Below are 24,875 nucleotides of genomic sequence, written 5' to 3'. Positions count from 1 at the left end.
CATTGGCCAGGACCTGCTGACAGAATCCTGCTGTGTACAATGCGCATGCCCTAAACCCAGAAATGGGTGGCGACATACCAGTACGTTGCTTTGCCTATGACGGCGAGTGATCCGCAAGTGGTTAAAAAAAATACAAACCTTCCTTTAGGCTGGCTTCACACCTATGCGAATTGGATGCGGGTTTCTCTGCATCCAATTCGCATAGCAGGAGAACATGACTGGCTCTCATATCTCCGCAGCAGGTCCAGTGCATTTTGCAGGAAAAACATTTGCCTTTTTTGGTCCATTTCAGGTCAGAATTAGGGCTGAAAATGAGCCCTTTATAAGTACAAAAAGAGCAAATAATCGCTACTGTAAATATTACTTTCACAGTTCTACAGTATAAAAAAAATGAACCCCTTACAGTAGCGATTATTTGCTTTTTTTGTACTATAAAGGGCTAATTTACATTTTTTTTAACGCCATTATGTTACTAAAGGTCTTAGACCTGGTTCACATCTATGTGTTTTTTGGTGCTTTTTGCAGAAGCACACTGCAGTTCATTTACATGGTTTCCTATGGGACACGTTCTCATCTATGCTTTTTTCAGCCGCTGCGTATTTGGAAAGGGTCAGGGACTTTTTTTTAATGCAAAATGGTGCTTTTTTTGGTTCATTATACTTCAATGGAGAAGCTGCAGAAATGCATGCAATGCATTTTTGCAGCAACAAATTGGCCAAAAAAAATGCAAAAACGCAAATCACAGCAAAATCACGTGCGCAAAAATCAAAAAACGCACAGCAAAAAGCACTGCAGAAACAGATCAAAAGCAAACTGCATAGGTGTGTACCGAGCCTTATGCTGGCCACCCCGATCAATTTTCAGACGAGAATATTTAAAAGAAAAACCTTTGTACATTCGCTGAACGAAAGAATGTTGTTTGAAACTTTGGTTTATAAAATTAAATGAAATTTCTGAACGAAAACCACATACACTGGTCTGAAAATTCCTTTGACCAACAAGTTTTCTATTTCCAAATTTTGTCATCACTGTGGTTGAAAATGAACGTCGATTTGAACTCACTAACGATTATAAAATCGAACAAACCTTCTTAAATTTTTTTTAAACTTTACATATTAACTAAATTGCACACCACACTTTAAAGGCCATTAACCGATTAATCGAAACAATAATCGTGCCAACTAATCGATTATGAAAATTCAAGTTAGACTTACCGGTAACTTGTTTTCCTTGAGTCTTTCAGGACAGCACTTGAGAGAGTGACTCCTCCCCTTGCCAACAGGAAACACCTCTTCCACCAAACTTTAAAAGGAGGCTCCTTTCCACACATTGTCAGTAGTAGTAGAGAACCTCCGGCCCCAAACTGGAACACATAATCGAGATATGATTAGTCACAGTATATATATGAAAAAACAATAGGGCGGGATGCTGCTGTCCTGAAAGACTCAAGGAAAACAAGTTACCGGTAAGTCTAACTTGAATTTTCCCTTATCGTCTTTCAGGACAGCACTTGAGAGGATAATAGAGACTTACCCCCCTAGGGAGGGACCACAGCCTGCAGAACCTTTCTGCCAAAAGCCTGATCACCTGCTGATAGGAGATCCAGTCTGTAATGACGGACAAACGTTAAGTAGCTTGACCACGTAGCCGCCTTACAAATCTGATCTGGGGTGGCACCAGCTCTTTCTGCCCATGTAGTGGCCTGGGCTCTTGTTGAATGAGCCCTAATTCCCAGCGGGGAAGATAAACCCATTTGAGAATAGGCTACAGAAATAGCTGTCTTAAGCCATCTAGCCAATGATGCTTTTGATGCTTGTTGGCCTTTCTTGTTTCCAGAGAAAAGAACAAATAATGAATCTGAAACTCTAAACCCTCCTGTTACTTCCAAATACTGTAATAGGATACGTCTTACGTCTAAATTGTGAAACTGCTCTTCCTTTGCACCCGAAGGGTTAGCAGAAAAGGTTGGTAGAGTAATCTCTTGAGACCTGTTACTAAAGCTTGCCACTTTTGGCAAAAACCCCGGATCTACTTTAAGGACAACTCTATCAGGAAAAACTGACAAAAAAGGCTCTTTTACTGATAGGGCGTGCAGTTCACTAATCCTTCTTGCTGAAGTAATTGCGACCAGAAAAATAGTCTTCAAAGTTAAATTCTTTAGGGATATGGCCTGTAAAGGCTCAAATGGTTCTTTTGCCAGAGCCTGCAGAACCACCGAGAGATCCCAATTTGGGAAATGCTTCACCGGTACCGGTCTCGACCTGGAAAGTGCTTTGAAAAATCTCATGATCAGAGTTTCTGAAGATAAGGATCTCTCCAGATAAACTCCCAAGGCAGCCACCTGCACCTTAAGAGTGCTGACCGCCAGATTCTTGTCTGCACCCTTTTGCAAAAATTCCAGCACTGAAACTAGGTCTTTAACCCCCCTATGTTCAGAATGACAGAAAGAAACATAGACTTTCCATACTTTGGCGTAAATATCCCTGGTTACCTTTTTCCTACTGGAAAGCAACGTAGCAGTTAAACGTTCTGAAAAGCCTTTGCTTCTCATTAATTGCTCCTCAGATACCAGGCAGTGAGCTTTAACCTGTCTACCCCTGGATGAAGCACTGGCCCCTGAATCAACAGATCCTGACTGAGCGGGAGATGCCAACATGGTTTGATTGCCAACTGCAGAATCGTGGAAAACCAAGCTCTCTTTGGCCAATATGGAGTAATCAAAATGATTGATACTCTCTCTTTCAGTATTTTCCTCAACACTAGAGGGATTAATCGAAATGGAGGAAAAGCATACCCCAGGTGAAAATCCCACGGATGTGCCAGAGCATCTATCCCCTGAGAGCAAATGTCTCTCTGAAGGGAGAAAAAATTCGGGAGCTGCGTGTTTTGTTTTGAAGCAAACAGATCTACCTGCGGAAGGCCCCAAACACTGGTGATTAATGCAAACACCTTCCTGTTCAGACTCCACTCTGATTCCTGAACTTTTTGTCGGCTCAGATAATCCGCTACTTCGTTCAATGTGCCTTTTAGATGGACTGCGGATAGAGATAGTAAGTGGTTCTCCGCCCACTCCAGAATCTCTACTGACAGTAAGTGAAGGGCCCTGCTTCTTGTGCCTCCCTGTTTGTTCAGGTAGGCTATGGCCGTGGCATTGTCCGACAAAATCTGGACATGGCAACCTATGAGGTTTTGAGAGAAGAAAGCTAATGCTAGGGCAACTGCCTTCAGCTCTCTCCAATTTGAGGATCTTTGGGCCTCGAACTGGGACCATGTTCCCTGCGCTAAGGCTTGACCCATGTGGGCCCCCCATCCCTGCAAACTGGCGTCTGTTGTGACCACTTTCCCGGTCGGAAAAGACCAAAGAAGACCTCTTTGCAGTACCACCTGACTTTTCCACCACCAAAGTGAACGTTTGACTCTGGTGGGAATCTTTACTTTTGTATCCAAACTCTCCGTCCTGTGGTTCCATGTCCTTAGAAGGAACCTCTGGAGAGTCCTGAAATGCAGCCTTGCCCATTGGATGGCTGGCATTGAAGAGGTTAATGTCCCCAGAGCCGACATAACCTTTCGGACTGAAATCAGTTGATTTGTTTGTAGTGCCGTTATTACCCTTTGGACCTTGATCTTTTTCTCTTCTGGGAGAAAAATCTTTTGCTCCACTGAATCTATCAAATAACCCAGAAACAGTACTTGCTGAGCTGGGATGAAATTTGATTTTTGAACATTCACTATCCACCCTAGTGACTCCAAATGACTGCGGGATTTGTTCAAATCCTCCTGCAACTTTTCCCTGGATGGGGCAAAAAAGAGGAGGTCGTCCAGATATGGAATTACCGCAATCCCCTGGAGTCGAAGAGGGGCGAGAGCTTCCGCCATTATCTTCGTAAAAATACGAGGAGCTGACGACAGGCCGAAGGGAAGGGCCCTGAACTGAAGATGTATAATCTCCTTGCCCATATTCACCGCAAACCTCAGGAACTTCTGGGACTGAGGTGCTACAGGAATATGAAGATAAGCATCCCTCAGATCGATTGATGCCATAAAACAATCTTTTGTCAGAATGTTTCTGACCGTGAAAATTGAGTCCATACAAAACTTTTTGTATAGGACTGACTTGTTCAGGGGTTTTAGGTTGAGGATAAGACGGAAGTTTCCGGATGGTTTTCTTATCAGAAAGATGTGTGAATAGAAACCCTGACCCTGTTCTTCTGGGGATACTGGTATCACTACCCTCTGGTGCCTCAGATCCTTTAAAAGGTTCTTCATGGCCAGAGCCTTTGTTAGATCCCTTGGTAGGTTTGTTACAAAGAATCTTTCTGGCGGGCGATCCGAAAACTCTATCCTGTAACCTTGGGACAGCATGTCCAAGATATATAGACTTTCTGTCATGCTGGCCCAAAGGGGAAGGAAACTTTGAAGCCTTCCCCCCACTGGTACGCACAAGTCATTGTGCTTTACCGGAGGCTGCAGGAGGATGGAAAAGGACATTTCCTTTGCCTTTACCCTTCTGCAATGCCCAATTTTTTCTTTTCTCCTGGGGTTTGGTTTGTTCTTGAGCCCTTTGGGAACGAAAAAACCGTTTAACTGGCTGCTTTTTCTTTTTGATGGGAAAAGACTTCTTTTTATCAGCAGTTCTATCTAGAACCGCATCTAAATCAGGTCCAAAAAGCAAGTCACCCAGGAACGGTATCCCACACAGCTTGTTTTTGGATGCCGCGTCCCCCGGCCAAGTTTTCAACCACAGAGCCCTTCTGGCTGAGTTGGCTAGGGCAGCAGATCTAGCTGTCATTTTAATTGATTCCGCTGAAGCATCCGATATAAATGCGACAGCGGCAGACAGAGTTGAAAATGAATCCAAAATTTCTTGTTTTGGTGAGTCTGCTGAGATATGGGCCTTAAGTTGCTCTAACCAGAACTCCATATTTCTGGATACCACTGTAGTTGCCATAGTAGGTTTAAGATTTCCCATGATGGATTGCCAAGCCCTCTTTAGTAGCTGGTCCATCCTTTTATCCATGGGATCTCTCAACACCCCCATGTCCTCGAATGCCAAATCTGTAGACCTCGAGACCTGGGAAAACGCGGCATCTAGTTTGGGGTTTTTGTTCCAAACCGCCGCTGGATCTTCATCAAAAGGGAAACGCCTTTTTAAGGCTTTGGGAAAGAAAGGCTTTCTCTCTGGCTCTGCCCACTCTTTCTTAATAGCTTCAGAAATAACAGAGTGTACTGGGAAATTGCGATTTTTGTGCTCGCTAAGCCCTGCATACATTTTATCATGCAGAGATAACTCCTTTCTTTCCTCCTCCAGACCCAGTGTGGTATAGATTGCTTTTAACAGGCCATCTACCTGTTCTAAAGACAATTTAAATCTTGAAGGTAAATTTTCTCCTTCCTCACCCTCATCAGAATCCTCAGATTGAGAGGGGGAATGTCCCTCTGGGGTAGGAGATGCCTCAGTCTCCATCACCGGGACTATAAGTGAGCCTTGGGAGGACTGTGAGGTAGTAGGCTGACTCAGGGATGGGTTTGCTAGGGAAGAGCGAAATGATTGAATAGTCGCATCAAGTTCCTTTTTAACTGATGCAATCAAGTCGCTGCAAGCGGAAGAAGCTTCTTCTTTAACTAGCAAATCAATACAAGCTTGACATAACGTCTTCTTCCATCCTTCAGGTAGCTTGGATTTACATGAAGGACATTTTCTTTTTGCCACTGGATCAGAGCTCTTGGCCTGCCATGAGACAAAAGAAGAAACCATCCCAGTGAGACAACCTGTCCTATACCCAAGGATGCTCACCACAGGTGCACAGTAAGAGCTAACTGCTTTATGTGCCCAGACAGGCCCCTGCCACCGGGGGGGGGGATAGAGAGAGAGAGAGAGACCCCACAGTACAGGGAAGACAGTATACAACTGCACCTTACCTGGGCCTTGCTGGTGCCTGTGCCTGTCCCACTCGCTGCCGCCATCGATTCCATCGAGGAGCGCTTGCTGTGTTTGTGTGGCTAAACGCCGGTTCCGGACTCCAATAGCGCCAGTGCGCCGGACCAGAACCGCTAAATAAGCACCAGCCCCGTTCCTCCCCTTTCCCTCTGCGATTTCCGGCGGAAATGACGCCGCACGCCTGTTCCGTGGGCGCCGCCCCCTCCGGATGCCTCACTTCCGGCGGATGGAGCCCCGCTGCCATCCCCAATATGGCGGCGGTGCAATGAGCAACAGGCGGTGGACCTGAGAAAAAAATATAGTAAACGGCCACCGCCTGTCTTGCCGCCGCCTAGGAGCGATGCCCACGACAGTCGGACTCACCCTGAGCCCATATGAAGAGGGAGAGGGAGCCCAGCCAGCAGCACTTCACCTCAGCTGTGGAATGGGAGGAACAGCTCTCATGAGGTAAAAGGTGTTTGATGAAAAAAACCAGGAAACCTGAGCTCCCAGGACAGCACCTGAGAGCCCTGACTTCCCCACGAAGTGTTCCCTCCGGAGGAAACACAAAAACTGACAATGTGTGGAAAGGAGCCTCCTTTTAAAGTTTGGTGGAAGAGGTGTTTCCTGTTGGCAAGGGGAGGAGTCACTCTCTCAAGTGCTGTCCTGAAAGACGATAAGGGAAAATGATTGTTAGCTGCAGCCCTAGTCCAAATTCAGCCCAAAATTCGGTCTGAAATCGGACCTGAAACGGTGAACCAGGACGCACCGGACCCCCTGCTGTGCGACGGATCCGTCTTATGTGTGAACCCAACCTCACAGGGAGTGGAGTCTGTTCTGATCAGCAGATGAGCTGTGAGTGGATCTCCTGCTGATTTGGTGCTGAACAAAGCGGATGGCAGTTTTTATTTTTTGTTTTTTTTACACCTGTGCCATTCAGTATGTGCCCAGCGGACACGAGCGGACCCACGACAGCTCTATGGGCAGCCAGATGTAAACAGACTACGCAATCTGTTTACATCAGGCTACCTCTGAACCATCACATTTAGGCTGGCTTCACACTTTTCAGGCATTTAACGCTAAAAATAGCGCCTGAAAACGGCCTCTCCAGTGTGAAGGCCCGAGTGCTTTCACACTGGGGCAGTGTGCTTGCGGGACGGCAAAAAAAGTCCTGCAAGCAGCATCTTTGGGGCGGTGTAGGAACGCTGTATACAGTGCTTCTACACCGCCCCCTGCTCATTGGAATGAATGGGCAGCGCTTCCGAAGTGACGAAACACGGGCGCTTTTAACCCCTCCTTGGGGGTTAAAAGCTCCCCGCTAGTGGCCGAAAAGCACTGCTTAAACAGCGGTAAAGCACCGCTAAAACTAGGGACCTGCCGCTGCCACCCCAGTGTGAAAGGAGCCTTAGGTCCTAAAAAATAGAAAAGGATGCAGGATTTTTTTTTTTCCCTGACCTGGAGGGACCCGGTGGTAGGCAAGTCTAAATGGAAACAAGTCCGTTTACATCCACCTGTCCATAGGGCTGCATGAAACTTCTGATCAGGTCCACCTGGAAAACGTATAGGTGGACTTGATTGGAATGCCCATGTGAAGGGGGCCCTAATACTGCAGTTTATGATCAGAATCGAACAGGGACGATAGGTTCACTTACTTTATCTCCATGGGCTCCGTTGCAGAGATGCACTTTGTGGGGACATCAGACAGGTCCTGGTCCATTGGTTCTTCTCCATTTGTCAAGCCTGACTCCAACTTGCTCTTCTCCTCCTCAGTCGCTTGAAGCTCTGGGACCAGGAAGTCTTCGGGCCTTTACGAAAAGCAATATGGTAATTTTGACATGAACTGCCGTACAAAAATCAGAAGAATCAAAAGAAAAAAAAAAAAAAAAAAAAAAATGAAGAAAGCCTCACTTTATGATTTCTCCATATTCATCCCATTTGATACGCTCCTCGGTGGTGGGGAACATAGGGTAAGACTTTTTGGCCTGTTTGAAGAAGAATCCCTTGCGGCTGCCCTCGTTCTTCATCATCAGGTCGTGTTTGGCCTTGTGAACCATCGGCTGATCGATGTCTTCTTCTACGTCGCTGTCATCGCTGGAGTCAATGTCAGCCCTGGGAGGCGGAAGCAGAGATCCCGGTGAGAATATATTATGAGAAAGATTGTAGCTGCATGGAGTATGGTGATAAACAATGCGATACTCACTCTTTGGACTGTTCAAGCTTCTTGGCAGCTTCTTTCTTCAGTCTCTCTTTCTCTAAATATTCCTCCAGCTCCTTCCCTTCCAGTTTTACGCGTTTTCTAAGCTAAAAATAAGCAAAAGGATTTTTTTTTTTTTTTTGACCAGATCTTCTGATTGCTCAATAGCAAAGTGCACATACTGTAAGTGAACACACTCTTATTTTTTTTCTACAAAAAAATACTGCACAAGAATTCTTAACCTTCCTGCCCAATTCTGACATTTCTCACATACATGTAAAAATCAGCATTTTTTTTGCTAGAAAATTAGTTAAAACCCCCAAACATTATATACCGTAGGTTTTAAGCAAAGGCCCTGGTGCAATTTTTTTTTTTGTCACACGATATTTGCGCAGCGGTTTTTCAAACTCACATTTTTTTGGGGGACAAAAAAAAAAAAAAAAAAATACACTTTAATTAACCAGCAGGCGGCAAGACTGCTAACAGGAAAAAAACCCTGGGAGTCCATCTCCCCATCCCTGAGGAGCCTACATTGGCTAACCATAAAGAATCGGATCACATTCAAGACCCTCTGCCTCACCCACAAATGCATACAAGGAAACGCCCCTCAATACCTCCGAGAGAAAATAAAACACGACACACCCAATCGCAATCTGCGATCATCCAACCAAAACCTCCTCCTCCTTCCCAAATACCGCTACAAAGCAAGGGGAGAATGAAGATTTGCAGTCCTGGGACCTCGGCTATGGAATACTCTTCCGACTCACATCCGCATGTAAGAAAACCATCTGGCTTTCAGGAAAAAACTCAAAACCTTCCTCTTCTAAGAAGCTGTTCAACACAAAACGCATTTAGCGCCTTGAGGCGATTCAGTTCGCATTTGCAGCGCTTTACAAATCATTCATTCATTCACTTCAGCTCGGGAAGTTTTACCCCCCTTCCTGTGTTCATTTAACTGACCATTGTGCGGTCATATGACGCTGAACCCAAATAAAATGTATGTCCTTTTTTTCCCCCCACAAATAGAGCTTTATTTTGGTGGTGATTGATCACCTCTGCGATTTTTATTTTTTGCGCTATAAACAAAAAATTACCGACAATAAAAAAAAAAAAAATTGAAAAAAAAAAATCTAATTTCTTCATCAACCTAGGCTAATATATATTGTGCTACATATTTATGGTAAAAAAAATCCCAATAAGTGTATGATGATTGGTTTGCGCAAAAGTTATAGCGTCTACAAACTATGTGATATTTTTATAGTTTTTTCTTTTTTTTGGCCTTCAAAGCATCTGGTCAAACCGAGATCAGACACCCCCTTCCGAAACACGTAAAAATGATCCAGTGTATAGCCACTGTATAGCGTATAGCCACTCAGATCACTTTTGCTTTGTAGGGAATTGCTTACTGTAAACATAAAACAAATACCAGGATCATGCTTGTAGCCTCAACAATGATCCTGGTATAACCACCTCAATACCAGGTTGTATATATATATAAATATATATATATATATATATATATATATATATATATATATATATATACACACATACACACACACACACACACACACACACTATATATATTAAATGCTTCAAACATGTACATGTTGCATTAAACTTCCAGCCTGTACCAGCCTCTTTCTCATTCATTGAGGGATACTAGAAAATGTATTACCCCCTGGGGTTATACTGCCAAATTTGGCAATGCCGAATCTAACAACTCAGATTCATCCCTGCCCGACCAATGACAGTGGCCAACGACCGAGACCTGGAAGACGGCCGCCCGAATGTGTCAGCGGCCAGGCGGGGAACCTCGAGGATGCATCATCGCTGGAGCTGAAGTGAGTGTTGTTCCTCTTTAACCAAAGTCAAGCAAGTCCTTATAAACCAAACCACCCAGAATTTGCCAACTGATGGCATGCATACTCACATAAAAACAGAAAAGAAAGAGGGCGCACCAACCTAGTGCATTACCACTGATAAACTTTAATGCAGCATAAAAACAGTAAAAATTATACTCACAAACGAGCTAGTATAAATAGCTTTCAAAAGGGCGCAAAAGCGCTGTTTCTGTGGATCGACACCCCAGGACCTGTTGCCGAGAGGATAAGACCAGCGCAAATGGCTGATGGCTTACGTGTTTCGGGGGAGCACCCCTTTCTTCATAGACCTAAGCGGGCAATGGTTGGTCTCTCGAATTGCTCTCTCTATAAATGTATGTTTGTGCCTGTGTCTACCCCACCCAATTAGTGACGACGCCCCCTCCCACAGATATTAGGCACCACCCACCCATTCGGGTTAACCCTCTCTATCCCATCCCTCTGAGTGTGATTCCCCATTTGTAGCCAAAAAATAGAGGGCAAACATCACTCTATGTAATCTGCTAAAAAGATAATGGTAGTAGTAATACTAGTACAAAAAGAAATTGATTAATTGAAAAAATAAATAGATATAAATAAAAATATAGAAACACTGGACCAGTAGATCAATTTCACTCTCACCATATACTATGTGCAACAGGGCAGGGGAAGGGGGATTAGGTGCGCCAAAACAAAGACACCTCACCTCCTTCATGCAGCTCTAATTGTGTCCCCATGCCTCCGATCTACTGGGGTGGATGATGCCAGGCTCCTCCGGCTCCCAGGAGCCATAAAAGTGCAGCATGCCATGTGTGGAACGCACGCCATTCAAAAGGCCAGGAAGTGCGGGCGTACCTGCGTTCCACCCACAACTTCCGTCCGATCGTGGCGTCATTTCCCCCTCCTCCACAGTAGATCGGAGGCATGGGGACACAATTAGAGCTGCATGAAGGAGGTGAGGTGTCTTTGTTTTGGCGCACCTAATCCCCCTTCCCCTGCCCTGTTGCACATAGTATATGGTGAGAGTGAAATTGATCTACTGGTCCAGTGTTTCTATATTTTTATTTATATCTATTTATTTTTTCAATTAATCAATTTCTTTTTGTACTAGTACTACTACTACCATTATCTTTTTAGCAGATTACATAGAGTGATGTTTGCCCTCTATTTTTTGGCTACAAATGGGGAATCACACTCAGAGGGATGGGATAGAGAGGGTTAACCCGAATGGGTGGGTGGTGCCTAATATCTGTGGGAGGGGGCGTCGTCACTAATTGGGTGGGGTAGACACAGGCACAAACATACATTTATAGAGAGAGCAATTCGAGAGACCAACCATTGCCCGCTTAGGCTCTGAAGAAAGGGGCGCTCCCCCGAAACACGTAAGCCATCAGCCATTTGCGCTGGTCTTATCCTCTCGGCAACAGGTCCTGGGGTGTCGATCCACAGAAACAGCGCTTTTGCGCCCTTTTGAAAGCTATTTATACTAGCTCGTTTGTGAGTATAATTTTTACTGTTTTTATGCTGCATTAAAGTTTATCAGTGGTAATGCACTAGGTTGGTGCGCCCTCTTTCTTTTCTGTTTTTGTTTAGCTTGAATACCCATTGTTCAAATGAGGGCTGCAAGACGCTAGGCATTACTTCTATAGGTGGCTGCACCACATATCCAGTTCATGGACACCTGAGCGCAGGAGAGGTCTTTTTTCTTATGCATACTCACATGCCTTCTCCAGTAAATTCTATATCCGATTTGCCTGTGCCCTTCCAAGCCATTGCCCACACAGTACTCGCAGTAAAATCCTTTTCTCTGAGTTCATTAAAGGAAACAGCAGATCTTCAGTCATGAAGATCTGCTGTGTCCTCCAATGAATGGAAGAGAAACTCTGATACTTAGGTTCTTGACGGATAAGCTTGCTCCTGAGTCGCAATCTAATGTTATCACATTGTCATGCTTGCCTGCTCTGTGCAAGGGCTTTGCACAGAGCGGCCCCGATACTCCTTTTCTGGGGTCCCCCAGCGGCGCTCCTGGCTCCTCCTCTTTATTAGGTGCCCCCACAGAGAGCCAATTTCCATGGGGGCACTCATGCGGGCGCGCTCCCGAGTCATGCTGCTGCATCCATTGACACAGACAGCAGGACTCGGCCCTCGTCACTAGATTTGATTGACAGCAGCGGGAGCCAATAGCTTCTGCTGATATCAGTCTATTCAATGAGGACCCGAGACAGTGGCTGGAGCTGCTGGGCACGTGCTCTTTGCTGGAACAATAGAGTTCAGGTAAGAAAAAGGGGGGACTTTGGGGGGGGCAGCTGCACCACAGAAGGTTTTTCACCTCAATGCATAGAATTCATTAAGGTGAAAAACCTTGAGACTTTACAACTCCTTTAAGTGTCGCCTATAGAGATTTTTTAAGTATAGTAGTTTGTTGCCATTCCAATTTTAAAGCGTAACATGTTAGGTAATCAAAAAATTGAAAAAATCTGCACTCGGTTATATACTATGAGAGTAACAGCAGCCACTCCTTTAACTGTGATACCAGGCAATAAACAAAATAAAATAAAAGCATAAGCAGCACTATAAATGTATGTGATCAAACAAGGAATCATACAAAGTGCAAATCGTGCAAACATAGTAAGAAAGTGACCTCCTTGAAAAAAACCCAACCAATATATAATCGCTTCACTTATGGATTGTTCACCATTTATGGACTTTTACAGTTTGCTTTTTCAATGGTTATCTGCATGTTTGCACTTTATTATACATTTTATTGATTATATATTCGTTATGTTTTTCAAGTAGGGCACTTTCCTACTATGTTTGCATGATCGCACTTTATATCATTTCTTGATTGATCACATACATTTATAGCGCTGCTTATACTTTGTTTTAACATGTTAGGTATCGATTTACTTGGTGTAACATCATCTTTCATATTTTACAAAAAAAATATTTATCGGCGTATAACACGCACCTTAATTTTATGAGGGAAGTTTCAGGGAAAAAAAAAACTTAAATTTTAAATAAAGAACTTTGAAGCAGAATGAGGGTGGTCAGATTTCATATCCATCCCCCCCCCCCCCCCCCCCCTTCTAGCACAAGTCCCCTCTCCTCCCAAAACGCCTTCTAGCACATACTCCTCTTACCCACCCTCCCCCACCCCCAAATCACTGCAAGTATTCATCTTTTTCCCTTCCCTGTCCTACAACCACCGCCACAAGTGTCATCTATATAGTGTGTGTATAATAATCACACAGACCTCAGATGAGCGGCACATGTACAGCAGTGTCCCTCCTCCTCCTGTCTGTGTACATAAAATACATCAGAGACAAAGAGGAGGCGGCGGCGGGTTCAGTGGGATCTGAACTGTCTGTATTGTATTGTATTGTATTGTGCCAGTGAGAAAGGCAGCCAGCGGGGAGAGATGTCGACTGCCATACAGTACACCTAACACCCCGCACAAGCTTCCAGCCTCCTGGGGAAGGGGGTGGGGCATCATATCCCATACCTCCTGAATTAACCGGGATCTTGCTTGCCAGTGAATCAAGGCCGAATCCTGTTGGAGCAGTGAGCGGCATGCTAGTGTGGGCATTCCCGCCCCTGGCTTGTACGGGCTGTTTGGTTTCCCACGTGCTGCGATTTCAGCCCTGTATGGCAGTATATTTATATATATATTTATTTATATTTGGGGGCTCTAAGTAATTTTCAAGCAAAAAAAATACTGGTTTAAACTTGTAAAAAAAAGTGCCAGAAGAAGCCCGGTCTTCAAGTGGTTAAAGCATGGGATGGTTTTTAATAAAAACAGCTTTCCAAACTAAAGCCTTAAAATGAAAAAAGTGATTTAGGCATGCAAATGATTCAGAGTTACAGTCAAGTTAACCCAAACGCACTGACGCTGCTCAATTTGGCCTGAATATTTAGGATTTAATAACCTCTAGTCACGAAAGGGTTAATGATTAAGCCCCGGTTCACACAGGGGCGGCGCGACTTGCAGGTCGCCTCAGCGAGGCGACCTGCAAACGACTTCCGCGGCGACTTGCAAAACGACTTCTGTATAGAAGTCTATGCAAGTCGCCCCCGAAGTAGTACAGGAACCTTTTTCTAAGTCGGAGCGACTTGCGTCGCTCCTATTAGAACGGTTCCATTGTACAGAACGGGAGGCGACTTGTCAGGCGGCTAGGTCGCCTGACAAGTCGCCCCTGTGTGAACCGGCTCTTACACTTGCCCCTTTGGACACCAAGAAGTAAAATAGCTAAACCAGGTAACCTGTGTCCATTAAGCCAGGCTGCATCATACCTCAATATCTATGATCTTCTCGGTTGGGTTATCGATCAGAAACCGGCTGAGGGTCCCAGGAGAGGTGCGGTAGGTGAGAATAATGGAATTTTTTGGATCCTGACACCACTGGATGAACAGCTCTCTGGAGAAACCACATTCCAGGTCAGGCTGGCTGGCCAGCACCACTTTCGGACTGGGGACACGAGCGAGGTCTGCGAAGCCGTGACACAAGGTGAGGTGTCGGAACTGAAAGGGATTGTTCCTCTTGTCTTCAAAACATCTCATCAGCTTATCGCTCATCCACTCCACCTGTGTTGAAAAGCAGGCACATTCTTGCAATCCAAAAAAAAAAAACAATTGCTAGGAAACAGGAGTTTGAGCAATCACCAATACAAAGTGCACCGCAATCACTACAGCACTAACATATAACTAAAACCAATACATGGAAGTAGATGTATATACAAACTTATAACTGCAGCATGGGGACTTACCTGAGACTTGGAAAACTCCACCACATTGTAGCTCACATTATTGAGAAGTGCCAGGGAGTATACACCGAGTCCAGCGTCTTTGGTCCTCCAAATCTGATCGAGCAACTGTGCAAGTTCCAGCACCCTTCCAGCCGTGTCCACCGCTATTAACACATTGCCGTCACCACGGAGGGTCTCAAGGACATTTGCTGCACACAAAAAAAATAAGGCAGTGCAGTGAAAACACTCGGACTCAAGTCAGGAACAAACTCTGTGTACTTCTTCAATGGGTTTTAACCGCTTGCCTACCGGGCACTTACACCCCCTGCCCAGGCCAATTTTCATTGCTGTCACACTTTGAATGACAATTGCGCGGTCATGCTACACTGTACCCATGTGACATTTTTATCATTTTGTTCACATAATAGTGCTTTCTTTTGGTGGTATTTAATCACCACTGGGGTTTTTTGTTTTAAATAATAGAAAACACAACTTTTTCTTATTTTCGATTATAAAAATTTTCTCTTTCACGGATGTGCGCTGATGAGGCAGCATTGATGAGGGGGCACCGATGGGCAGCATTGATGAGGGGGCACCGATGGGCAGCATTGATGAGGGGGCACCGATGGGCAGCATTGATGAGGGGGCACCGATGGGCAGCATTGATGAGGAGGCACCGATGGGCAGCATTGATGAGGGGGCACCGATGGGCAGCATTGATGAGGGGGCACCGATGGGCAGCATTGATGAGGGGGCACCGATGGGCAGCATTGATGAGGAGGCACCGATGGGCAGCATTGATGAGGAGGCACCGATGGGCAGCATTGATGAGGAGGCACCGATGGGCAGCATTGATGAGGAGGCACCGATGGGCAGCATTGATGAGGGGGCACCGATGGGCAGCATTGATGAGGGGGCACCGATGGGCAGCATTGATGAGGGGGCACCGATGGGCAGCATTGATGAGGAGGCACCGATGGGCAGCATTGATGAGGAGGCACCGATGGGCAGCATTGATGAGGCGGCACCGATGGGCAGCATTGATGAGGCGGCACCGATGGGCAGCATTGATGAGGCGGCACCGATGGGCAGCATTGATGAGGGGGCACCGATGGGCAGCATTGATGAGGGGGCACCGATGGGCAGCATTGATGAGGGGGCACCGATGGGCAGCATTGATGAGGGGGCACCGATGGGCAGCATTGATGAGGGGGCACCGATGGGCAGCATTGATGAGGGGGCACCGATGGGCAGCATTGATGAGGGGGCACCGATGGGCAGCATTGATGAGGGGGCACCGATGGGCAGCATTGATGAGGGGGCACCGATGGGCAGCATTGATGAGGGGGCACCGATGGGCAGCATTGATGAGGGGGCACCGATGGGCAGCATTGATGAGGGGGCACCGATGGGCAGCACTGATGAGGGGGCACCGATGGGCAGCACTGATGAGGGGGCACCGATGGGCAGCACTGATGAGGGGGCACCGATGGGCAGCACTGATGAGGGGGCACCGATGGGCAGCACTGATGAGGGGGCACCGATGGGCAGCACTGATGAGGGGGCACCGATGGGCAGCACTGATGAGGGGGCACCGATGGGCAGCACTGATGAGGGGGCACCGATGGGCAGCACTGATGAGGGGGCACCGATGGGCAGCACTGATGAGGGGGCACCAATGGGCAGCACTGATGAGCGCCCCGATTATCTGTGTGCATGTGTCATCAGGATTGCCAGTTACAGGCTCTCCTCAGCCTAGGTTCACATATGTGCGATGCAGGAACCAGCGTGATTACAGATTTTGACATTTTTAATTTGATAACATTGAATGAGTTCAGGGGCAGTTGAAAAAAAAAGTGTCCAACTGCCTCTGAACGTTTAGCAGCGTCCCATGTACATGTGGCCTAAAGCTGACAATAGACTGTTCATTTTTTTCAGCCACACAAACAAGGTGAATGTAGGAATTTACAAATCCACCCCCCCCTCCCTTTGTTTTGCCAGTTCTTGGGGAAGGGAAAATTAAAAGAGATTATAAGGGGGTAGTTAACTCTCTGACTAAACGTGTACCTACAGGTAAGGTTCCAATTAGGCATACCTGTAGGTACGATGAATATCTCCTAAACATGCACCAATTAGGAGATATCACATCAGCAATAGCCGATGATGTCACCCTCGCATGCGCAGTGACGATCTGCATTCAAGGCACAAAGGATGTCATGGAATGCAGAGTGCTTTGCTGCGGCTCCCATGCGCCTGAGTGATGTCATCGTGGCTCTGGCCATTCAAACAGCAGTAATGAAAGCGTGCCACTGGAGGGTTTTGTTTTAAAAGCAAGTATGTCATAATGTGCTAGTATACGTTATGGGATGAAACCTGTAAGGGACCCTCCTTTTTTTCTGGCCGGTTTACTAATGTTTTAAAGGAATTTTAGAGTTAAAAAGGAACCGCAGTCTGCTCACATAATTTGTAATAAAAACATCTTTGTCCTTCTGAAGCTTCCCTCCAACCACTTTGCATATTATTTTATATATACTGTGGTTCTGTATTTGCCAAATATGCTTCAGAAATCTCCCTCCACCGAGTCTGGCTGCATTCATTTTAACTGTGGGCAGCTGAAGCTGCTGCCTGTTCACTTCCTGGATTTACACAGAGGCACACCTCCAGCTCTCATTGGCCCTCTTACGACTCATCCCCCCACCCTTCCTGGCAAATTCTCACAAGAGTGAGAGAGAGAGAGAGAGCTGTACATGATGTCATAAGACTAGGCCAGTGATGGTGAACCTCGGCACCCCGGATGTTTTGGAACTACATTTCCTATGATGCTCCACTACACTGCAGAGTGCATGAGCATCATGGGAAATGTAGTTCCAACACATCTGGGGCGCCAAGGTTCACCATCACTGCCCTAGGCTAATGACCACACAAGAAACAGGAAGTGGGCTGTATAAGGTATTTTACTGGCAGAAAAAAAATGTTTTACTATCCAAAACAACAAGGGCAGAAGATTTAATAGATGGAAAGTTGAAAAAAAAAAAAATGACTGAAGTTCCGCTTTAAGCTCTAAAGTCCCACTGACTAGTACAACAACTAGAAATATGCAGACAGCATAAGGAGAAGAGATTGGTACATACTTAGTAGTTGTTCATCTCTCTGCTTTCTTCTCGGCTGGACATAAGTAGCATTAAAACTGTCTGTGATGAGAAGAGATGGACGGCTAATCATTTCCAGGGAGCAGCCATTTAAATGTCTACCAAAATAATAAAAGCCAAAATTAGAAAATAACACAATGACAACGACAGTAACATGAAAACTAAAAGGGAAATTATGGGTTGTTTTTAAATAAATGCAAGAAAAAAAAAAATGCTTTGCGATGTTTATGATGTTATTAAAATGAAGTTGTAACGAGATCTTACATAGGGGGACCTATTTAGTCTTACTGAAATACCTTCTGAATGCAGCCAGGGCATGCGTCCCCAGCATGTGGAAATAACAATCTCCACCTATGGTGTCACCTTAGTTTGCGATATTCAGCAGATGGAACACCTTACAGCTCCCCCTAGGGACAGGACAGAGGAACACAACACACACTAGCTGTTTTAGGATATGTTCCGGTTCTCAGATGAATACTTATATACTTATGCATATGCTTAAGCAGCTTCCTTAACGGGAATTTGAAGCCGTGTGCTGTCGACTCCGCCGAAGGCTCTTTACCCTCCTCCATCTCTTACTCCCTTCCTACTGTCTCCTTTCCTTCTTACTTCCCTTCTTGATACCTAGAGTGTCGTCCCTTTTCTCTACCAGCCAGAAAGAAATAAAAAATTTCCGGTATGCGTTAATCAATGGCTGCCGCTTCCGCAAAGATGGGACTGAGAGCCATATTCTGTACATTATCCACGTTTTACTCCCTACCATGCGATGGTTCGGTACCTGCTAGTCAAGGTTTTTCCCATTTTATTCTTTTTTCCTGCCAGTATGTGCATGACAAATCTATCTATTATTTAATTCTCCCATCCCCTCGTGCTCACACGCAGTAGCAAACCCATATGTTGGTCGCGCCCGCATATGTAAAACGGCATTCAAACCATGCTTGCAATATCACTGTGATCGTTAGAGCGAGAGCAATAATTCAAGCACTAGACCTACTCTGACTCGAAACGAAACCTGTAAAAAAAATTTAAAGCATCGCCTATGAAGCTTTTTAAGTGCTGTAGTTTGGCGCCATTCCACGAATGTGCGCAATTTTTGAAGCATGACATGTTTGGTATCTAATTTACTCAGCATAACATCATCTTTTTATATTTTACCAAAAATTGGGTTATCTATTGTGTTTTCTTGCTTAGAAATTCATGAAAGTGTATTTTTTCCCAAAAACATTGCGTTCAATGAGCAGGTACCTGTTTTTGACAGATATCCGTCCCCACAAGTTTGGCCCCCCCTCCTCCTTTCCCCACTGCTGGGCCATTCAGAAAGCACAGCACGCTTCGTGCATGCGCAGTAAAAAAAAAATTGCTGCACAAATACCGTGTGACATAAAATTGTAACGACCAACATTTTATTCCCTAGGGTCTCTGCTAAAAAAATTAAATAATTATAACATATAAATATATAAAATAAATATATATTATTTAGGGGTGCAACGGATCAAAAAAACTCACGGATTGGATCGATCCTCGGATCAGAGTCACGGATTGGATCATTTTCGGATCAGCAAAAAAAAAAAAAAACCCCCCCCAAAAAAAACCCCAAATCTTGTTACACCCACCGGAGTTTTAGATTTAAAAGCTATTTTCAACACAAAACCGAGCTTATATGCATAAATACAGTATTTGTAGATTGGACAGACTGTTTAGATGTTATATTTTCAAAGCAACAGCAAACCTGCTGACCTTACATGGTTGCTAATGTGACAGAACACCTCTGATTTTCACATTTAACATTAAATGTGAAAATCAGAGGTGTTCTGTCACATTAGCAACCATGTAAGGTCAGCAGGTTTGCTGTTGCTTTGAAAATCTAACATCTAAACACTCCGTCCAATCTACAAATACTGTATTTATGCAAATAAGCTCGGTTTTGTGTTGAAAATAGCTTTTAAATCTAAAACTCCGGTGGGTGTAACAAGATGTCTGCTTGCCCCCCTTCTCACTCTATCATTACTGTACTGTGCAGGAGTGTGGGGTGTAGCAAGATGGCGGCGATGAAACGTCACTTCCTGACGAGACAGCGGCCGCTTCCGGGTGTAGCAAGATGGCCGCCGCTCCGGAGCTAGGCCGAAGCCGCGGCCTTTCCTATGGCCGAGGCCGCAGAGTGCTCCGCAGATCGGGGGTGTGCCGATCCGCGGAGGTTGATCCGTACGGATCAGCAACGATCCGTTGCACCCCTAATATTATTATACTGTATATATAATTTTGTTATATTATATATATTATATAACATAATGAATTTATGAATGAATTTTAAAGCAAGAAAACACAATAGATAATATATATATATATATATATATATATATATATATATATATATATATAAAATATAGGTTCTGAGCGATTTTCTAGCAAACAAATGAGGAGTTTTACATGTAGGAAAGAAATGCCAGAATTGGCTTGGGTGGCAAGTGGTCAAATCCCTGTACAGGTAAAGAAGAGGACCCCTTTAAGCTGTGCTCTTGTGAGACCCCCATGACTTACATCTCCCTTTTGTGGTTGAAATCTACAGCGTATACTATCTCCTCCTCCCCGTCCTTTACAATCTTCCATATGGTGCCTCCAAGCATGTGACCAGCTGGCAACGGGGCGATAGACAAACCGTGACCTTTTCCTGCAGAAGAAGAAAATGTGGGTCAGTAATATAAAAGGAAATTTTTTGGTTAAATTTACATACACATACATACAAAAGTGAGTACACCCCTAACATTTTAGTAAATATTATCTTTTCATGTGACAACACTGAAGAAATGACACTTTGCTACAATGTAAAGTAGTGAGTGTACAGCTTGTATAACAGTGTAAATTTGCTGTCCCCTCAAAATAACTCAACACACAGCCATTAATGTCTAAACCGCTGGCAACAAAAGTGAGTACACCCCTAAGTGAAAATCTCCAAATTGGGCCCAAAGTGTCAATATTTTGTGTGGCCACCATTATTTTCCAGCACTGTCTTAACCCTCTTGGGCATGGAGATCACCAGAGCTTCACAGGTTGTCACTGGAGTCCTCTTCCCCTCCTCCATGATGACATCACAGAGCTGGTGGATGTTAGAGACCTTGCGCTCCTCCACCTTCCGTTTGAGGATGCCCCACAGATGATCAATAGGGTTTAGGTCTGGAGACATGCTTGGCCAGTCCATCACCTTTACCCTCAGCTTCTTTAGCAAGGCTGTGATCATCTTGGAGGTGTGTTTGGGGTGGTTATCATGTTGGAATACTGCCCTGCGGCCCAGTCTCTGAAGGGAGGGGATCATGCTCTGCTTCAGTATGTCACAGTACATGTTGCCATTCATGGTTCCCTCAATGATCTGTAGCTCCCCAGTGTCGGCAGCACTCATGCAGCCCCAGACCATGACACTCCCACCACCATGCTTGACTGTAGACAAGACACACTTGTCTTTGTACTCCTCACCTGGTTGCCGCCACACACGCTTGTCACCATCTGAACCAAATAAGTTTATCTTGGTCTCATCAGACCACAGGACATGGTTCCAGTAATCCATGTCCTTAGTCTGCTTGTCTTCAGAAAACTGTTTCCAGGCTTTCTTGTGCATCATCTTTAGAAGAGGCTTCCTTCTGGGATGACAATTTTATGCAGTGTGCGGAGTATGGTCTGAGCACTGACAGGCTGACCCCCCCCCCCCCCCCTTCAAGAGCAGGTACCTGTTTTTGACAGGTATCCGTCCCCACAAGTTTGGCCCCCCCTCCTCCTTTCCCCACCGCTGGGCCATTCAGAAAGCACAGCACGCTTCGTGCATGCGCAGTAGCGCACTGGCTGTGAAGCCGCGAGGCTTCACTGCCGGTTTCCCTTTACAGGCAATGGCGACGGCAGCACCCGAGAGATGATGGAAACATCAGCCGGGGTGCCGACATCGCTGGATTCCAGGACAGGTAAGTGTCCTAATATTAAAAGTCAGCAGCTACAGTATGTGTAGCTGATGATTTATTTTTTTGCTGGGGATGGGGAAAACTCCACTTTAACCACTTCAGCCCAGGAAGGATTTACCCCCATCCTGTCCAGGCCATCTTTTGGCACTGCATTATTTTAACTGACAATTGCGCGATTGTGCGATGCTGTACCCAAATTGTCCTTTTTTTTCCCACAAATAAAGCTTTCTGTTGGTGGTATTTGATCACCTCTGCAGTTGTTATTTTTGTGCTATAAAAAACATATTTTCTGCTATAAAACACACCCAATAAAAAATGTAAATTTCTTCATCAAATTTAGGTCAATATGTAATTCTGCTACGTGTTCTTCGTAAAAAAAAAAAAAAAAAAAAAAAAATTATCCCAAAAATAGTATATTTATTGGTTTGTGCAAAAGTTATCACGTCTACAATATATGGGATATTTTTATGGAATTTTTATTTTTACTAGCAATGGAGGCGATCAGCAATTTTTTGTGGGACTGCGACATTGCGGCGGACAGATCGGACACTTTTTGGGAAGAAGTGACACTAATACAGTGATCAGTGCTAAAAAAAGAAAAAAATGCACTGTTACTGTACTGACACTGGCAGGGAAGGGGTTAACATCAGGGGCGATCAAAGGGTTAAATGTGTTCCCTATGAGTGCTTTCCAACTGTGGGGGATGTGCTTTCACTAAAGGAAAACAGAGATCTGTGTTTCTGCTTAGCAGAAACACTAGATCTCAATTTTCCTCTCTGGCAGAACGGCGATCTGCCTTGTGTACATAGGCAGATGGCAGTTCTGCCTCTTCTCAGAGCGATCGCGGGCGGCCCGGTGATCGGCCCCCACTGTGTCCAATCACAGTGGGAGCAAAGCTCCGGCGGCATGCGCCCCGGAACCAGAAGAACAAAAAAAATCACGTACAGGTACATGATTTTGCGCTTGAGGACCATCCTGCAGCAGTATATGTACGTGAGGCGGTTCTTAAAGAGGAGATCCAGCCTGGGTGAAAAAAAGTTAAAAGTCAACAGCTACAAATACTGTAGCTGCTGACTTTTAATATTAGGGCGCTTACCTGTCCAGGGAGCCCGCAATGTCGGCACCCCAGACGATCTTCGGATCGACTCGCGGGTGCTGCCCCTGACATTCCTGGTAAGGGAACCCAGCAGTGAAGACTTTCGGATTAACTTCTGGTTTCCAATTGCGCATGAGTGAAGCACGGTGCGCTTTCTAATTGGCCCGGTGGCGGGGGGGGCCCAAACTTCCGGGAGATCTGGCTGTGGCCCATCTCCGAAAGTGGGAGAAGGTCAAAAACAGGTCCCCCGTTCGGAGGGGTGGGGTGGGGGGGGTAGCATATAAGCGAGAGTTCCACTTTTGGGTGGAACTCCGCTTTAAGCGGAACTGAACCCTCCTACCCTTTTCAGCCAAGGAAGCTGCTATCTTTGCACCTGTTTGAGCTGCAACTGTCATGGTGCTGTAGATGTGATCAGTTATGACACCAGTCAGTTGATGGTTTGACAGTTTGGTTGAGTGCACAAGCAAATGTGACAGTTAGCAATCCCGGGAAGGCCGGGAATGTAACTTTTTTGGAACCGTTAAATCAATGGGTTTAGTTCCGCTTTAAATGACAGCGAATGATTCTACGCCAAGGTGTGTTTGGAGAGAGTCACATTCACTGCTTTGTGTGGTAACAAGCAGAGGTCCACTGACACTTCCTCCAGCTCTGCAACTGAAAGCCCATTCAGAGGTACCGACAGAAAGCTGGAGGAAGCGTCTATAGTTACATTTCTTTCCTGCATTTCTTTCTTTTTTTTTTTCTCTAAAAAGGTGAACTTAGCCTTTACCAGCCTACCGACCGCAGCAAATTCTTCAATGCCTACCTTTCAAATGGACGATCTGTGAGAATTTCAGCTGCTGTATCTTATCAAACGCTGAATCCACATCATCCAGGGTGTACAAATTAAAATCTTCTGTGTTGTGCCGAGACTAAAATATGAAAACAGTTACAACCTTACACATTCTCTGACGCTGAAAAATCTAGAACTTGAAGAGATACGAGAAGAAGTAATACTGACCTGGTACAAGTCATACATAAACATCTGCCCCATCTTATATACAGGGATCGTAGCATATATAGCACAGTTTAATCCCAGCTTGCCCACGGCGTAGGGCAGTGCTCCGAGGTGTAGCGGATCTGGATGAGAAAGAAGCACAGCATCTATCTGATGTACATACCTAGGAGGAAAATGGAAGAGAAATACACCGGTTAACATAGTTCTAGTAATCTCTAGAAAATGTACAATTTGTTTTGTGACAAATTTGTTTAACAAATTTCGACAAATTCGTTCATTCGGAGATATCCGAATTAACGAAAACCCGTTTAACAAATTTTTCTGAATATTCGTCAATTCGAAAATCTGAAATAACTAATAATGCTAATAATAATAACAATAACAACTATTACTAACTATTAAATTATAGGTATTGGAATTTCCTTTCAAATTTGGCTGTTAGTGAACGTAACGAATACGAATTTATCCGAAGTAACGGATTATCTGAAATAACGAATGCCGCATCTAAACAAATGGAATTGAACAAATTAATAAAAAATAATAATAATAAATAACAATAATAAAAACTTTTTATTATTAATTTGTTACGTTCCATTCGTTTAGGTATCGCATTCTTTATTTCGGATAATTCGTAACTTTGGATAAATTTGTATTCATTACGTTCACTAACAGCCAAATTTGAAAGGAAATTCCAATACCTAGAATTTAATAGTTAGTAATATTTGTTTTATTATTAACAACAACTATTACTAACTATTAAATTCTAGGTATTGGAATTTCCTTTCAAATTTGGCTGTTAGTGAACGTAACGAATACAAATTTATCCAAAGTTACGAATTATCCGAAATAAAGAATGCGATACCTAAACGAATGGAACGTAACAAATTAATAATAATAATAATAATAATAAACAATAATAAAAACTTTTTATTATTATTTATTATTAAATTAGTTCCATTCCATTTGTTTAGATG

General features: G+C 44.6%; 1 protein-coding gene across 1 annotated transcript in view; it reads right to left on the bottom strand.

The window, feature by feature from the left end:
* CPSF2 (cleavage and polyadenylation specific factor 2) overlaps window positions 1–24,875 on the bottom strand; it is a 40,407-nt gene that overhangs the window by 10,410 nt on the left and 5,122 nt on the right. The window contains exons 3-11 of the mRNA XM_073609681.1: window positions 23,905–24,064; window positions 23,710–23,815; window positions 20,403–20,532; window positions 17,847–17,962; window positions 14,737–14,924; window positions 14,264–14,554; window positions 8,118–8,218; window positions 7,826–8,026; window positions 7,570–7,722 (exon numbers count right to left, since the gene is read on the bottom strand). Of these exons, the coding sequence (XP_073465782.1) occupies window positions 7,570–7,722; window positions 7,826–8,026; window positions 8,118–8,218; window positions 14,264–14,554; window positions 14,737–14,924; window positions 17,847–17,962; window positions 20,403–20,532; window positions 23,710–23,815; window positions 23,905–24,064 (1,446 nt within the window). The remainder of the gene's footprint in view (window positions 1–7,569; window positions 7,723–7,825; window positions 8,027–8,117; window positions 8,219–14,263; window positions 14,555–14,736; window positions 14,925–17,846; window positions 17,963–20,402; window positions 20,533–23,709; window positions 23,816–23,904; window positions 24,065–24,875) is intronic.

Source organism: Aquarana catesbeiana, linkage group LG13 (genome assembly GCF_042186555.1).
Source record: "Aquarana catesbeiana isolate 2022-GZ linkage group LG13, ASM4218655v1, whole genome shotgun sequence".
NCBI lineage: Eukaryota > Metazoa > Chordata > Amphibia > Anura > Ranidae > Aquarana > Aquarana catesbeiana.
Note: the sequence above shows the minus strand (reverse complement) of the source record. Positions and strands in the feature narration are given on the sequence as shown.